General features: G+C 44.2%; 1 protein-coding gene across 3 annotated transcripts; it reads right to left on the bottom strand.

The window, feature by feature from the left end:
- Nucleotides 1-181: 181 nt before the first annotated feature.
- Nucleotides 182-17,073, bottom strand: LOC139565465 (sterol regulatory element-binding protein 2-like). 3 transcript variants are annotated; one of them, XM_071385832.1, is made up of 19 exons: nt 16,725-17,073; nt 10,460-10,990; nt 10,123-10,277; nt 9,803-9,946; nt 9,290-9,565; nt 8,896-9,007; nt 8,650-8,801; nt 8,313-8,517; nt 7,942-8,117; nt 7,514-7,763; nt 7,221-7,390; nt 6,945-7,116; nt 6,719-6,836; nt 6,508-6,611; nt 6,106-6,238; nt 3,855-4,029; nt 3,050-3,226; nt 2,819-2,933; nt 182-2,650 (listed from the first exon to the last, which is right to left on the bottom strand). In XM_071385832.1, exons 1-19 carry the CDS (start codon nt 16,822-16,824, stop codon nt 2,430-2,432), a joined length of 3,486 nt encoding a protein of 1,161 aa, XP_071241933.1. In that variant the 5' UTR covers nt 16,825-17,073; the 3' UTR covers nt 182-2,429. The 3 variants fall into 3 exon arrangements, with proteins under 3 accessions (XP_071241933.1, XP_071241931.1, XP_071241932.1); XM_071385830.1 differs by having other exon boundaries at nt 9,797-9,946; nt 16,725-17,072; XM_071385831.1 differs by having other exon boundaries at nt 9,797-9,946; nt 10,129-10,277; nt 16,725-17,071.
- Between the last annotated feature and the right edge of the window lie 208 nt (nt 17,074-17,281).

Below are 17,281 nucleotides of genomic sequence, written 5' to 3'. Positions count from 1 at the left end.
AGCCCAGTCACTAGTTCCAGTGAAACACCTAATAAGGATCAAGATGAGTGTAATGCAGGACACTAACATTGCTTTAACAGTGTTCTGTCTAATAAATATTGTTTTGGAAACATTTTTACTGTATCATCCCTACTGCTTGGCATTTATAGCAACTTAAAAATAAGACACGAACAAACACACATGCTGTCCACGGTCATCTTTTATTAAAACAAAATCATACATAGAAATCCAGAAAACAATACATACAGAGGGGAAAACAGATTAGATATTTTGTAACATTATAAATGGTAGTAAGTCCAATCACTGCAAATGGTTGGTTGTGCAGCACTTACTAGACCACACTAACCAGTCTGATGAATTCAAGCTGAAAAACGGCACAGATACAAGGGACATGGTTGGGTAAATTGACATCATACAGCTTCTTGTGGTGAATACGGCTGGTTTGAACTGGAAGACATACAGTAGGTCTTTCTCATATTAGGGTAAAGTGTATTAACACACATTTCTGTGCATTGGAGTTCATGTCAAAAACACTACAATGTGCCAAATAATGATGCCCTAGAAAACTGCCATACTAATGACTTGATGGACAACAGTACTTCCTGCATAAAATATTAGGATAACTCCATTATCCTCTTTTTTTTTTTTAAAGTCACTCCTTCACACTCCAACAGTTTATATCCCTAGGTTGCCTTGACAATATAAAACAAGATTGCTAAAAAAAAAACTGAGCATGTATACTATTACAGCCATTAAATAAGAAAATCAGAACACAAAGATGAGAATGACAAAAGTGACAAAGTCTAGCCAACAGACAATACAATTAAAAGCAATTGGACAGATTCCACAATGATAGCTCTGACACTGAAAACATAACAATTATTTTACCTACATCAAGGCCATTTTGCTCGAGAGCTTCCCAATCAGATTGGTCAGAATCAACCTTAGTGACAGTGACCAAACTGTTTGGTCAATAACATAGTCAACTCACTCCGGCCACTGGCTGGTGGCCAATACACAAACCATTTAACCTTCCTACAGAGTTGATGGTACCTTCTTTCTACCCATTATTTTCCCCTCTCGCATACATAAGAACATCCTGCTTCATTCTATTCAAGACTGCCGTCTCCACATGGCTACAGAATGTACAATCTATATACAATCACAAATGTGATACTGTGTATGCGACTGACTGACTGAATGTATGTATATATAAAACCTGTATAAAGAATTGGGCTTTGATTTTCCATTTGGGGTGACTCTCCAATCCATGGACATTTTTTCTTATTGAAAAATGAATGGCACTTTTACAGTGCTGGCCCATTAATATTGCACTGCACTGCTGAGTCTAAATAAAGCTGCTCTGTGTACTGTACGACTACTGTATAACTACTGTCAACTGTCACCATGCCAACTGGTGTGGTACTACAGTATATTGCGCTTGAGTACACTGGCATTGTACAGTCAATGAGGTAGATATAAATAGATACTACTCTGCACTGTACTGTGAGAAGCAAGTTATTTTGCATTGTACAGTAGAGGCTAGAGGGTGACTATCAAAGCTAGAATGCACTGAAGCCACAGTCGGTCTCCTTGCATTGAACTATTGTATTGGGCTGTCAAAAATACATACATTTTAAATGGATCATTGTGAAGCTTGAACGTACATGACATTTTAGCATTTAGCATCTAGAACTTGTGGAATGCCAGTGCATGTGCAGCCCGTCATCTACCTGTGACATTACAGCTCTGTAATAAAGCTTTAGACACGACGAGCACAACCTCTTGTGGATGAAGGTCCATTCATCGCGGGGCGCAACACAAAATAGCTGTTGGCTAATTGGCCAAGCAAAGAGAGAGACTGAATTGTATGTGGATGAGACCCAATGGCAGCCATTTTGGCCCTTTGGTGCCTATAAGCAGATTCTCTCTACGCTAAGCAGTGTTAGCAACGTTACAGTGTTAGCATTATACCAATGAGCATGTCAGAAACCATGTGCAGTGGTCCAGTGTATGGGCTGCATTATATACAATCTCCTTCTGTGAGGATATGAGGGTGTGTTAGGCGTGTGTGACAGTAAATATGACACTGCCAGAATGTTAACAGTAGTCAATGTTCAGGCTGGCAGTGTGAAGATTGAAGGTCCCTTTTGGTGTCTCTCCTGTACTGTGATATGTCCATGAGATACGACTGTTGGCGTAGTTGACTATTAGATGCTGTGTGGAAATAGCTGACTAGTAATTTATCAGTGCTATGTCTATAGGGGCTAGGTGACTGTTCTGGGATCTGTATGAGTGAGCTAATTTCTAATATGTGGTGGAGAATAACTCATCACTGACCACTGATCAGTACTCTGAGTGAGTAGATCACAAGTCAGCGTTAATGTGTGTGGGTCTAACTGATCTGAGATCTGTCTGAGGGGGAATTATCAGGAGGCCACGATGGTGGTGCCCCCGCTGAGGCGGAGCAGGATCTGCTGACAGTCCTGTAGGGAGCGGCGGTCGCCCACCCGCTCAAGGGTGCGCTTGGCCTCGGCCAGCAGGCGGGCACGGTGCCCTGGTGGGGTCAGCAGGGGTAAGGGTAGGTGGCGGCACGCCAGCAGGATGGCATGAGCCCTTTCACGCTCACCCAGAACACAGTCACCCTCTGCTGCAGGGCGGAGGAGGAGAAGAGGGGAGGAGGAAGAAGTAAAGAGAGAAGGTCAGTACAGTTGGGTGGAAAGCACTAAATGTGTGTTAATTTGACATCAAAAACACATTTGATATCAACTTCAAATGGTATCATTCACGATAATAATTGAAGTGTGTGTGTCCTTACCTGTGGTGTATCCAGGGTTGTTGGTCCTGCGTCGGAGGCTGTGCTCCAGTAGCTGGTGTGTGCGGGTGGGACTGGCACCAGCCATCAGCCTCACTGTGGTCTCATGCAGGAACACCTGGGGGAGGACAAGAGAGGGAACACACATTATTACACAACAGATAGCCATGAATAATCCATGAATAAGGCATGAATAAACCATGAATAATCCAGCAGGTCTGAAGCCCTAGTTACCTTGTGTTGTGCCTGTCTGTAGCATTGGCCCAGCCTTCGCAATGAACTCAGGTCCCGCTGGAATCCAGCCAATTGAGAGCCAGGGGCGGGGCCTGACTCCCCATTGCTGCTGCTTCCCCTTTGCCATAGGCTGGTCCTGAGGGTCAGCAAGAGGTCACAGACCAGGAGCTCCACCCCCTTGGTATAGGAAAGACAACAGTAAGGCAGACATTTAAAAAAAATAAACTGTTGAACTACGTAATAAATGACTACACAATGAGTTATGGAAACTAATAGAGGCATATCAAATCAAGTTTATTTTATATAGCCCTTCGTAGATCAGCTAATATCTCGAAGTACTGTACAGAAACCCAGCCTAAAACCCCAAACAGCAAGCAATGCAGGTGTAGAAGCAGTACATGCACCGTAAGCAGTGTCTCGACCTGGATATGGTGTGTTGCAGGTGCCTGCAGATTTGGGAGGCCTCTGTACTGCACTGCAGACACATTGCACTGGGCTGCAGGATCATGCAATGCAACTACAATGCACTACAGCCACCCCCTACCACACACACACTTCTACTATACCTAGCTAGAGTCAGCTTGTACCTGTGCTTTTGTGAGTCAAACGAGCACCCATGCAACGGTCACTGTGTGCAGTATATGTTTGTGTGCGTAATATGACCAAAGAACACTGTGAATTAACCAAACTCCATTACAACCTTTACTGCATGTATATACACAAAGGTTAGAGTTGGTTCAAATAGAAATCACAGAGAGCACATATATTCACTTGCATCCTAAACACCCGCATTTTGGGAGAGTACCTTGTTGAGCCCGTTTCCAGACTGGGCTGACAGGGGAACAGAGATGCTGGTGCGCAGGTAGCTGCTGGCCCTGTCGCAATGAGACAAACAGGCCACCGCCCCCTCTCCCTTCAGAGGAGACAGGCTCACCTGCACCGCCTTACACAGCAGCAGCACAGCCTTGGGCAACGGATGACTGCAGGACGACAGGGAAAACAACATAGGATTATGGCAATGCTTCTAATGTCATTTACATACACATCACTGGGACCATGCTCCCACACTTCCAAGGCATCTACTGAAAACGATGCATGAAGAAGGCCCACAACATCATCAAGGACCCCACATACTCCAGCCACGAGCTGTTCACTCCCTTACTGTCAGGCAGACGGTATCAGAGCATGAGGTCTGATACCAACAGGCTCAGAGGCCACCTGCTCTTATACTCCACACCTTAGCACCCAACTGATGTTACCAGACTCTTTTTAAGATGACTAAATACTGCACAATTTAAACACTTGCCCCCCAATCCTCCCTTCCCCAAAACATGTATAAATATTGGACTCTAAATTGTACCTTCCTATATTATAATTATAGATTTTTTTTTTTTGTATGTCATGAAGTTGGCCTGGGGGTAGGTTTATGACAGTCATAAATACCTCTCCCCCCTTTTTCCTCTCTCTACCCTACTGACGTGACATTTGAAAATCCCTTGGTTAACATAGAGATTCTGGGAACATCAGAAGTTGGGGGGAAATGAACCATATTTTGGTAATCCGACCAGTTGAACATATGGGTTGGTACTTAATGAATTTGATGTCAGCTCGGTTGTCATCTGAGACATTCTCATCAATGATAGGAGGACCTAAACTCTACAGTGGAAAGTCTACACATTAGAGTTATCAGGCAATTTAAATGTTTGAATATAAAATTATTGGTGAAATGATTAAATGTAATTTTAGCTTCCAAATGAGAGATTTGGGTTTTCATAAGGTTAGGGCTCTGCTCAATCAGTGGCTCCCCCGGTGAAGAGACATGGGTTATAAAACTATGAAGACACACCCTTCTCCCTCCACTACATAAAGCCTTGACAAAAATGTAACCTCCTGTTCCAAGTACGCGAGGCCTGCAGCCTGCGTTAAAAGCGTTAAAAGGGCAAATAACTTGCTGTTCTGGGTACATTAGGATGACGATCCGATGTCAGAATGGTTCAGATAATAACTACAGAACGAAGCCAAACTCAGCGTGAGCTTTGGTTGCGAATGGTATGAACTTTGAACTCTTATTCACTACAGAAGTGATACCTCCTAGCCGTTGAGTTAGCAACAGCAGCTGCAAACGTGGGCTAGGAAAGAACAGACAGAGTATCCCGTCTACCACACAACAACGTTACTACAACGTATCCAATTTACAAAGATACATTCTTCAAAGGACTCTGTTGGGCAACACGGCCTTCCATCTACCACCAACCTACCGAAGCGCAGCTCAGAGTAAATATTTATTGCATTTTCCTTTTCCAAATGGGCAGTAATTTAGAATGCATACGATTCTGTATTTACGATAGAGTAGTTGCCTACGGCCCGATAGAGACATCGCTTCTCCCTTTGTTCCTCAAGTCTTCCTGCTCTTTCACTCAAACCCAGACCCCTTTTCTTTTGTGTAACCAGCTGTCATATCTGTTCCGTCCGCTAGGGACGTTTTCCTTTATGACGTAATTTGTAATCAAGGTATGACTCATTCTGTGTATATGTAATTCTGTGTGATTAGTTAGATATTTAGTAAATAAATAATTAAACCCAATTTTGTATTGCTGATTCAATTTGTTAGCCAGGGTTCGTGAAGATAACCAAGAATTTACAACTTTCAGATGAGACTGAAATAAGGTGACGATTAATATTGACTGCTATTGATGTAAAATATTACTAGGTCTTTAAGAGTTTACTCGGAAGATAACTGCTCTATAAATATTATTTTGTGGTGCCCCGACTTTCTAATTAATTACATGATTAGCTCAATCAGGTAATATTAATTACGGAGAAAGGATTTTATAGAATAGCATGTCACATCACTTAATCCGGCATAGCCAAAGACACGACACTATTCTACTGAGCCATTTACTTTGTTCCTGTTCTTATCTTTTCTTATTTCTTATTGTTGTTGTATTGTCCAGAAGGAACCTGCAAGTAAGCATTTCTTTGGACGGTGTATACCAGGTATATCCTGTACATACGACTAATAAAAAACACACACAACATAAACAAAGTATACTGACTCGAGGGTATGGAGCGCTCTGGGCATGCGCTCTGCCTCTGCCAGCAGTGACCTCACAGCGACATCATCTCCTTGCAGCCAATGGGCAGCAGCCTTTAGGACCAATGCCCACCAGCGACTCACTGGGTCTGCCACTAAGCAGAGAAGAGATTACATGACAACATTAGACTTCAACTGTGGCATCAAGAGGTCTAGCAAAAGAAATTCATGTTATATTGAATAAGTCAATTGTGTTAATCATAAAGAGTTTATCTTTAGTGTTCAAGATACATATAAGAAAAGAATATATACACATTCACAGCATCAGATCATCTCGTAGGAAACAAAGATGGGAGACATCTGTAAAGAAATCTGTCCCACACAGAGCATGGTGTGGTTCACACTAACGTGTGCATTCCAGTACCTGGCATGGTGGTGTGATTAGGTGGGGCTGGGAAGGGAGGAGAAGAGGACTCCTCTGTGCAGCTGTTCAATAGCTGGAGAAACTCCAAGGCACTGGAGAACTCCCTGAGAGACAGAGAGAGAGTGAGAGTGAAGAAAAGTAAACAAAGTAAAGTAAACAATTAGCATAGGTAAACAGGAGAGTGACTGGGCACTGAGGACCCTGGCCTTACCCCGAGTCGTTCTTAGGCTTGCCTGCCTCCGTGTCAGTGTGGGGCTGGATGAGGGAGTGCACAGCTCTCTCCAGCAGCTTCTCACAAAAACAACGATGCAGCTGGGCGATGGGGTCAGCTAAAGGAAGAGAGAGTAAATAGGGAAAGATAATTAAAAGGCCTAATTTTTGCATGAGGGCATTTCTGTATACACTATTAGCTCTTCCGTCAACTTTATTGTTCATACCTGGGTCTCTCTGGGAAGTGTACGTGCCCTCTCTGCTCTCAGACTTCACAGACCAATCACAGCTGAGGAAGAACTGCCTGCCCAATGGGGTGAAGAGCCAGTGCAGACAGTCAGGGATGGGCTTTGAGTCTGATTGGTTGGCCACACCCTCAGCACAGCTCAACAGGTAACCCTGGGACACAGACATGTGGGGAAAGATGACAGTGAGTGGATAGTATCAGAGATATCATTACCATAGCATTAATGGAGGATGGAGGGATGCCCTGAGACACTCACAGGCAGGCAGGAGAGGTGGTGGCCCAGTACAGTGCGCAGAGCTGTTGCCGCGGTGACATAGATCTGGGCCTGCTGGGCAGGGGCCATCTTGCTTTGGGCGCTCTCACTGAGGTTGACGGCACTCATAGACAGAGACAGAGCCCACAGGCCACTGTGCTGGGGAAGCTTCCCTACACACAGAGAGAGAGAAGATCCAGACAGAGAATGGGGTACTACTGTGTTATGTTATTGTGTTTACAATGACTAATGATACTGACCTAGGCTCAATGTTCTAGACTATTCAGTGTAGTCACCTGTGAGCTGCAGCTGGCTCAGCCTATGGTAGACCAGAGCTGCGTCCCGGGAGCTGGTCTTGGACTCCTCCCCCTTGTGCTTCTCACCAACCTGGCGAACCAGCCAGCCCAGAGGGGTGGGGTGATGCAGACAGTAGCGAATCAGGTTCCAGGAGAGTGAGAAGAGGAGGTCCCAACTGGTGGTGGGCAGGGCTCTGGTCAAGACTGACAGGCAGGTTTTCAAACTGGCCATGGCTGCTGTATAGTCACCCTGTAGGAGTGGAGAGGTGGGAAAATCTATAAAAATACTTATGGAACTTGGCATTCATGTACCTATAGACACAGAGAGATGGTTTTACACAATCAGGGAGGAGATACTCAAACACAAGTACAGAGAAAAACAATAAGGTAGGGGAAAATCCTTTAGACATAAAGGGATGTGAACTCACTCTGTTGAGATGTAGGTCTGCTTGTTTACGCTGCCTCCAGAAGGAGACGGATTTGGGCGAGTGGAGGGGAGTGACAGGCTCCCAGAGGTAGAGGACCCTAACACAGCCCCACACTGCCCCAACACCGCTCAACATCCATACCGTCAACCATGGCAACAGGCACCAAAGCCAGGTCGCTGTGGGAAAGAGAGGGAGGAGTCAGTATAAGATACATATACTCCAATACATCCTCAAAACAACTCCCAACCAGGAACTCTTACTGGGAACTACTACTGTTAAGAAAAATAATGACTGACTATAATAGCCTATCTTGAATGTATGCATGCAATAGGACTTGTATGGTGAGTGTAACGGTAAACTAAGGGTCTGACCAAAGTTCTGGGTCTGGCTGGGTAATGAGAACAGCGTCCTGGAGGCTCCGTGTGCAGAGGTCAAGCCAGAGCTGCCCTGGGCCTCAGATCCCAGGAGAGAGGGCAGGGGGTTGAGGGAGAGGCAGAAGAAGGTGAGGGCGCAGAGGAGGAGACGAGAGCGATCCATCACACCCACGGAAGAGGGTGAGCCAGGCTCACTCTTCACCTGAGAGGAGAGAGAGAGAGAGAGAGAATAGTTCAACTACTATGTAAGTGTTCAACCTTCGCAACATTCAATTCAAACAATTTCCACAACAACAAAAACATCACAGTTCCTTGGCTATCATCATCACAGTACCTGCTCATGGTCCAGTAAGGGACTGCCAGGCTCGGAGTCAATGCAGTATGGAGAGAACTCACGAGGAGATCCTGAACCAGACTCCGAGGCTGGAGGTGACATCATCAGCATCTCTGGTTTCATCTCCACATCGTCAGACAGCACCACTGACTCTGACAGAGAGGAAGTGGGAGAGAGCCCAATGCATTATGGCCCGTTCATGAACTGAAGTTGTGATGGATTAACTAGTAATAATGGGGGACTTACTGTTCTTGCTGTTCATCTTGAGGGCCAGGTTCTCCTGCCGTAGTTTGTGGTTGACCTGCTGCAGGTATTTGATGTAGTCGATGGCTTTCCTCAGCACTCCTGACTTGTGCATCTGCGTACAAACACATTAGCAATGTGTCAGTGTACATTTGGTGAGAGTGCCCTATACGTACAACTCCATTCCTCTGACTTCCATGTACTCTAGGAAATACCAAGAGTCTGTGGTTTAGCATATAGCCTAATTAAGTTTGACACCTGTGAAACATTCAAATTGTTCCAGCATGCTCCTCTAAGTTTCTATCGGACTTGGACCACAAAATAAAACTAAACCCACTGTTCCTGTAAGGTCAAAGATAATCAATATTGGATTATTGTATCACTTGGTTTTCCTGACCTTGGTGTCGCCGCCCATGACCAGGTCTCTCAGCTCCAGGATCTTGTCATTGATGGAGGAGCGGTATCTCTTCTCAATGATGTTGTGGGTGGTTCTCCTCTCCCCCTCCTTCATCACCCCCCCTGGACCCATCACCATCCCCATCCCATGGTCCATCACCTGCCTGTTCCCACCTACACAGTGGGAGGTGCCTGACGACAGCTGTTTGATGGGCAGCTTGTCTCCGCCCCCCATCATGACAGGCACAGTGGTCAGGATGTTACTGCCCATCAGAGTCTGAGGGAAGAGTTAAGGTAAAAGTCAGTGGTGACATATGACACGGCTAAGATACTAAGGAGGACAGAGCAGAGAAGCATATTCAATGGAATTCTCTGGTCATCTCTATCTAAAGTACTTTTCAGTCCAAGTTCAGGTTTAATCTGTTTCTTTGTGACCGTCCACATTAGACCCTGAACAGAGAGAAAAGAAAGGGAGAGAGCGAAGCAGACAGATAGTATAGAGACCTACCGGTACCTGTAGAGTCTGTGTCTGGATAGGATGGGTCAAGGTGGTGATCCCAGGGTTCTGCATGGTGGACAGAACCTGTGTCCCGTCAGGCTTCAGGGTGGTCAGAACCAGATTCTCTGTCTTCAGAATCTGAGGCTGGTGGACCAGAAGCTGAGAGAGACCAGGGACACTGGATCAGTTACAACCAGTGATGCCATACACAACACATGTTCTGTGGTTACAACATGCTAGGATCTGCACGTATTTAGAGAGACTTTATAAAGATTGGATGCAACTAGTTTTGATAAGGGACTCAAACATTGTAAAGTATGAAGCTTGATACTCACGGGTACCTGTTGAACCTGCTGTTGCATGGTGTGGACTGTAGGCGCGGTGGAGAGAGTCTGGATGGTCTGGCCCGTCTGCAGTAGTCTCTGGTGCTGGATGGTCATGGGTTGAACCTGTGATGATGTCATTATGCTCTGCATCTGCGGTTGGAGGACTGTGGGAAAAAAGAGAGGTATGTAGTAAGGATACATTGTCAAAGAGCACCAGTCATATAGAAAAACATGTAGGACTGAATAATTTCACATGATAAACATCTTTAAGTGCATTTCTAATGAATAACCACCGTTTCCCAGTGACCTAATCTTTTCAGTAAAAAAAAAAAAAAATTGCTCTAACCTTGGAAGCTTGTAGTGGGACTTTGGTGGCAGATGACAGGGTTCTGGATGAAGCGGGACTGCCCGCCGTTGGATGTGATCATCACCGTCTGGGCCTGGGACTGGATGGGCAGAGCCTGGTTGTGGGTCTGGACCAGGGTGTGCACAGGGAAGCTATGCGTCTGCATGGGGATGCTCTGGCTGTGGACCTGGATGGTGGGTTGCTGCTGGGGCTGGGGCTGGATGGCCTGCATCTGGGGCCGGGGCTGGAGCAGGGGAGGGGCGCGGATCTGATGCTGCCCCGAAGAGAACGTCTGGACTGGGGTCTGTGGTGGGGTGAGGGGCAGGGATTGGGGGGCCAGTGTTTGGGTGGGGGTGAGGGTCACATTGCTGTGCTGGTAAACTGTGGTAGTGGTCTGGGGTGTCTGTGGGGCTTGAGGCGGTGGGCGTGGGGTGGCCCCAGCACCGTTCTGTAGGGAGCCTGCAGAGGACATCTGGTCCTCAAAGAGGTCGGGGAAGTCCCCCACCTGGTTGCTGACAAACTGGAGCATCTCTGATGAGAGAGAATAATTCAAGGGGTTCATGAGTCTCTGGTTGTGGGTGAGCTAAAATGCACTTTATTCTTAGACATAAAATCGAATGCAATGGCAATTGATTGAATAGACAACAAATTTGACTTTACATAGTTAGCATAAAATTGGCTTATTAGACATAATCCATTGGTTAATATGGCCCTCTAATGAGGTAGGGCTTCATTGTTGCAGTCAAATGAAATATTATTTGTCATATGCGCCAAATAGAACAGGTGTAGACCTTACCTTGAAATGCTTACTTACAAGCTCTTAACCAACAATGTAGTTCAAGAAATAGAGTTAATAAGATATTTACTAAATAAACTAAAGTAAAACAATCAAAAAGTAACAAGAAATGTACATAACAATAACGAAACTATATACAGGGGGTTCCGAGTCAATGTGCAGGGGGTACAGGTTAGTAGAGGTAATTTGTAAAGTGACTATGCATAGATAAAACATTGAGTAGCAACAGTGTACATAGGGGGAAGGGGTCAATGTAAATAGCCCAGGTGGCCATTTGATTAGTTGTTCAGCAGCCTTATGGCTTGGCGGTAGAAGTTGTTAAGGAGCCTTTTGGTCCTAGACTTCGCGCTCAGGTATCGCTTGCCGTGCGGTAGCAGAGAGAACAGTCTATGACTTGGGTGACTGGAATCTGACCATTTTTTGGGCCTTCCTCTGACACTGCCTAGTATATAGGTCCTGGATGTCAGGAAGCTTGGCCCCAGTGATGTGACAGGTTGTACGGCCCAGTACAAGGGCAGATCCACAACTAGGGACTTTTCTAACAGCTTCAAAGGCCTGCCTTAATGAATTGGACCTGGAGTTCCTATCACTGCCCAAAATGATTTGTTTTAATGTCGTATAGAGTTTTAATTTTTTTTAACAATCTTTATTAATTTTTTTTTATTTTATTTTTTTTTAAAAAAATTTTATCCCATTTTCTCCCCCCTTTTTGTGGTATCCAATCGCTAGTAATTACTATCTTGTCTCATCGCTACAACTCCCGTACGGGCTCGGGAGAGACGAAGGTCGAAAGCCATGCGTCCTCCGAAGCACAACCCAACCAAGCCGCACTGCTTCTTAACACAGCGCGCCTCCAACCCGGAAGCCAGCCCCACCAATGTGTCGGAGGAAACACCGTGTACCTGGCCCCCTTGGTTAGCGCGCACTGCGCCCGGCCCGCCACAGGAGTCGCTGGAGCGCGATGAGACAAGGATATCCCTACCGGCCAAACCCTCCCTAACCCGGGCGACGCTAGGCCAATTGTGCGTCGCCCCACGGACCCCCCGGTCGCGGCTGGCTGCGACAGAGCCTGGGCGCGAACCCAGAGACTCTGGTGGCGCAGTTAGCACTGCGATGCAGTGCCCTAGACCACTGCGCCACCCGGGAGGCCTAACAATCTTTATTAAGAGCTGTAATTTTATTGTGAGGGCCTGCAGTTTCATCTGACATTTTTTCAGTTTTGTCCTCTTATGTGAGTGATCCTTGTGTTTCAGGTTATTTTCCTGCTGAAAGGTGAATTTGTCTCCTAGTGTCTGTTGGAAAGCAGACTGAACCAGTTTTTCCTCTAGGATTTTGCCTGTGCTTAGCTCTATTGTGTTTAGTCGTTGCCGATGACAAGCATACCCATAACATGATGCAGCCACCACCATGAAAATATGAAGAGTGGTACTCAGTGATGTACAGACTTCCTACTTCTCACACTGTCATTTAGGTTGGTATTGTGAAGTAACTACTGTTGTTGATCCATGCTCAGTGTTCTCCTATCATGGAGAAGTCACCATTGGCCTCATGTAATTAAAGTGTAATTAGAATTTCACCATGCTCAAAGGGATATTCAATGTCTTCTTTTACATTTTATACCAATAGCTGTCCTTCGCAAGGCATTGGAAAACCTCCCTGGTCTTTGTGGTTGAATCGGTGTTTGAAATTCACTGCTCAACTGAGGGACCTTACATGTGTGGTGTACAGAGATGAGGTAGTCATTAAAAAATCATGTTAAACACTATTATTGCACACAGTCCATTAAACGTATGTGATTTGTTAAGCAAATGTTTTACTCCTGAACTTATTTAGTCTTACCATAACAAAGGGTTGAATACTTATTGAAAAAATATATACATAATTCCACTTTGACATTATGGGGTATTGTGTGTAGGCCAGTGACACAAGATCTCAATTTAATCCATTTTAATTTCAGGCTGTTATAAAACAAACTGTGGAAAAAGTCAAGGGGTGTGAATACTTTCTGAAGGCACTGCAGATTATTAACCTGCATTAGAAATTGGCCTTGAGTGAAGAGATCACAGGAAAAAGGAGAATTCACAGTAACCTCTAGAAGAGACGTACAACAGTGACAATGCTGTTTACTGCCAGGGCAAGGTCACTGAAGGAATTAAGAGGTTTATGGAGTGGTGGCCTTGGTTTGATACACTGCTACTGTTCCAGCATCGATTCAAGGAAGAGAGCGCCAGCCAGCTAGTGCTTATAGGAAAGCCTTCCAACAACTAGCCCTGAAAAATGCCATGGTAATCTAGTACAGATGCCCTGAGAGACCATGAGAACGAGGTAAAAGAGCAACCTGGTAAGAACATTAATTCAGCTACTGGTGGAGTAGGTCATGATTGAGGACGGGTGTACTGATAAGAGATGTGGAGTTACATATGCTAAAGAAAACGAGTAGTTTCAAACCGGTATTGCAAGAAATGAGAGTAGCCTACATGTTGAAACTGTTTCTAAAGTCGTCTACTGCAGGGTGTGTTTAACACTTGTCCATTTATCGTAAGACCACAACGTCACAACCATGCCAGCATGCCATCTCTCAAATCCAGAGGTAGGCTAAATATTCCCATGCGGTTTACCATTGTCTGGGGTGCATAACAGGCCTGTGATCAATGGGAAGAGTTTCTCATTACTCAAATGACAGCTTTACATTTGCCAAAATCATTTTGTCCAGTTTATAACTGCTGCTGTTAGCAATACAACCAAAATCCCTTCTCTAATGACAATGTCTAAGACATGTCACCTTATACAGAAAGCATGTCCAGAGCATGGGCTTCAAAGGACTTTGGAATGGTCTTACAGATTCCACTGTGACAGGAGGAAAAAGTGTCCTGTAGGGACCTGTGTATAGATAACGATGCTAGAAGAATCAGGGTTAAAGAATATTCACACTTTTATCAATGAGGGGCTGCAACCTTGAACTCACACTTGCGATAAAGGCTAGACACCTAGGCCAATAAATGCATCGTCCTCCCATTTATGATCATGGTGACACCATTTATCAGAACGCAGCAGCCACTACTCTAAAACCCTTGGATGCAGTGTACCATAGCCTGCTTTGCTTTATCACAGGTGACAGGCTTAATATCACTGCATCTTTTATCAGGTCAAACTGGACCTCAATTCCCATAATTCACTTAATTTCTCCTTTCAGTTTACAAAGCTATTCTGCACAAGCTTCCAACATCTCACTTCTGTTAAAGGGATGCTTCAGGATTTTGGCAATGATGACCTTTACCTACTTCCCCAAAGTCAGGTGAACTCATGGATACCATGTGCATGTCTTTGTGTCCAGTATAGAGGAAGTTTGAGGTAGTCCCCCCAGTTTAAGGTCTAATCTTCACTCCTCCATAAAAACATTACATGCAAATAAAACATAGAGTAAAAATAACATACATTACATATTGGCCCACAATCTACCCCATTAGCGGGTGAAATGTAAACACTGAATAATCCTGTTATTTGGATTGTTGTGTAAATCTCATCATGCATTGTTATGTTAAATTCGGTCACAGAGGAACAGGTGAAGCAATATTGAGTCGTCAAAGCATTTACGGGTGATTTCAAAACATTGGATACTGTACGACCAATCTGTTGTTGAAAATGTATGATACTGTACAACCATTATACCAGTATTCGAAAGTAATATATCATACCAAACCGGTAAAGGCATACTGGTGCAATACTATACGTCCTACAATATGTACAATAGTGTACAACAACTATTCCATTGGGATTCTAATGTAATATAACCTTGTAAATAATCATACTATTTATTAGTGTGGAATAAAGATTAGACCTTAAACTGAAATAGCCTATTTCTTCCTTATGGAATTATCCTATAATACTAAATGGTGATAACTCGGATTTACGTACAGAATAATACGAAATGCTCTGATACCAGGTTGCACCCAATTGTGGTAGAGGTAGTAATGACTTGAAGTCTATGGGTATCTACTAGCATGCTAGCATTGAATTATCATGTGAGTAGTTTGTTTTCAGGCCACCATTGGGAATGAGACCTTGGTCTCAAATTGGGCTCCCCTGAAAAAATGTAAGTTTAATAAATAAATAATAACATTACTGTAGAGGCTATGGGTCGATTGATGAAGAAATGGCTTATAGGGTCCATCTCACATTCGAAAAGGCTGGGGAAAAAAGAATAAGTGTCTCGTCTAATATTAATCATTCATTGGAATTGTCTGCTTCATCGACCACACCAAAGACAGACTCACATGTACATGGGCCCCACAGGGGGTTGGCTTTCAGAGGCACAAAACAAAACAGAGCCCCAAGCCCCTAGACAATTGTGACACAAAGGACTAAAACTGTCAAACGGGGACAGTTTCCTAGGGCTGCTCAGAGCAGGGAAAATAGGTTATGTAACCAGAGCAGCTATTGCATTGGGAATAGTGGGGAGAAAAGCCTAGATAGTAGGGCCGGGACGATACCAGTATCACAAAGCTCCATTCTTTCACAGTGTGCCAAGGGTAAAACTGCTGTTTTGATAAGATGGGAACAGTGATGTTATCTCCGTATTAAGTCAATGTGCTGAGCCTATGAATGAGCAGGGTGAAGCGGACATGTTTTCCCGTCAAAAAACAGAAGGGGTATTAATGATGGGCCAGTTATGAATAGACATTGCGAGTCACTTTTTTCTCCAATATTGATGAACAAACCCTCAATGGTATGACAGCCAGGAAAGAGGTAGACAAGCATGACAAGAAAACATCTCAGAACAAAATGTAATGAAGAACATAGATAAATAGGAAGCAAGTAAAACTAGGCTAATAAGCCATTGGGAAAGTATAAGGAACTTTTTGCCTACAGATAATTGAATGACACAGCTCACAGTTGAGTCACACTCAGTTACATTTGAGGAGTTGTTTATTCACACGCACACACTGAACTGTTGCATGACCACTGTGCTGTAGGCCAACCACCCCTTTAAAATATGCCTGAATCTTCACTGATGTAAAATGCGATTGCAATATTAAATCAGCGACACAGAATCATTTAAGCAAACTATTGTTTAGAAATGTAAAATTGTGGAGTGCTAAGTGTATCTAAGTATCCTACGCAACGCCCCGATAAATAAAGGGTGAACAAGTTCCAATCCTATGGCATCCACAATAGTTTCATGGTTGACGACACTGTCCTACTGCCAATGTTTGACACAGACAGAAAGTATCTAATTATTTATATACTATTTTAAAATGTGAGGTGCATCATAATTAGCTATTATAAATACAGTACCTATATGTACAAGCGGGCTTGCTTGACACATGATACAAATCACCAGACTCCCGGCCTTAACGCGACGACGACACACAATACTGTCAGAAAGCGGAAATAGGACACAAACTTTCGTGGACAAACACACAATAATTCCATATTCTCTTATCAATTATGACATAAATAGTAACTCACCATCGATGTCTCCCAGTGTAAATTCGTCTCCTAGTTCTGACAAAGTCGGATCCATATTTTCCATGGTCGAGATATACTCCCCACTTACGTTACTGTCCATAATGAAATTCAGAACTTCGACTCCCCGGCTTTAACCGGAGGTTGCTGAAGGAAAGAACCAAGATGTCCAGAGATCTTTGAAGCGTTAACAACGCATAAGGTGACTTTATCTTAGCTCTAAGTTTATTAAACTATCAGAGGACAGGTAACACCTCACCAATGCCCCAGAGGCCGATTTCTACTTATATAAACTCATTTACAATTTAGACGTCGCCATCTTGTTTTCCACTACTTACGTCATTTTACAAACAGCGTTTGTGAACCAGGACGACTCGTGATTGGCTTAATCCTGGCTGTTGTTGTCGTGAGACCAGGCACCATTGTCCAATAGAAATATCACCTTTACCGTGGCCTGATAGTACGTCAACGATCAGAAGCTTTCTTGAAATTTGCATTGACTCCGCCCAATAATTCCTTTAAAAAAAGAGCCTATCCAAAGAGATTCACCCTAATAAATA

The sequence above is a fragment of the Salvelinus alpinus genome, chromosome 36, assembly GCF_045679555.1.
Source record: "Salvelinus alpinus chromosome 36, SLU_Salpinus.1, whole genome shotgun sequence".
Taxonomy (NCBI): domain Eukaryota; kingdom Metazoa; phylum Chordata; class Actinopteri; order Salmoniformes; family Salmonidae; genus Salvelinus; species Salvelinus alpinus.
This window is presented reverse-complemented; position numbering and strand designations above follow the sequence as displayed.

Excerpts from the sequence above, each read along its gene's own strand:
- LOC139565465 (XM_071385830.1), bottom strand. The coding sequence starts at position 16,824 with ATGGACAGTAACGTAAGTGGGGAGTATATCTCGACCATGGAAAATATG. Across the intron at positions 9,566-9,796 it reads CACAGACTCTACAGGTACCG|ACTCTGATGGGCAGTAACAT; the intron begins GTAGGTCTCTAT and ends CTCTTCCCTCAG. Across the intron at positions 2,934-3,049 it reads ACAGACAGGCACAACACAAG|GTGTTCCTGCATGAGACCAC; the intron begins GTAACTAGGGCT and ends GTCCTCCCCCAG.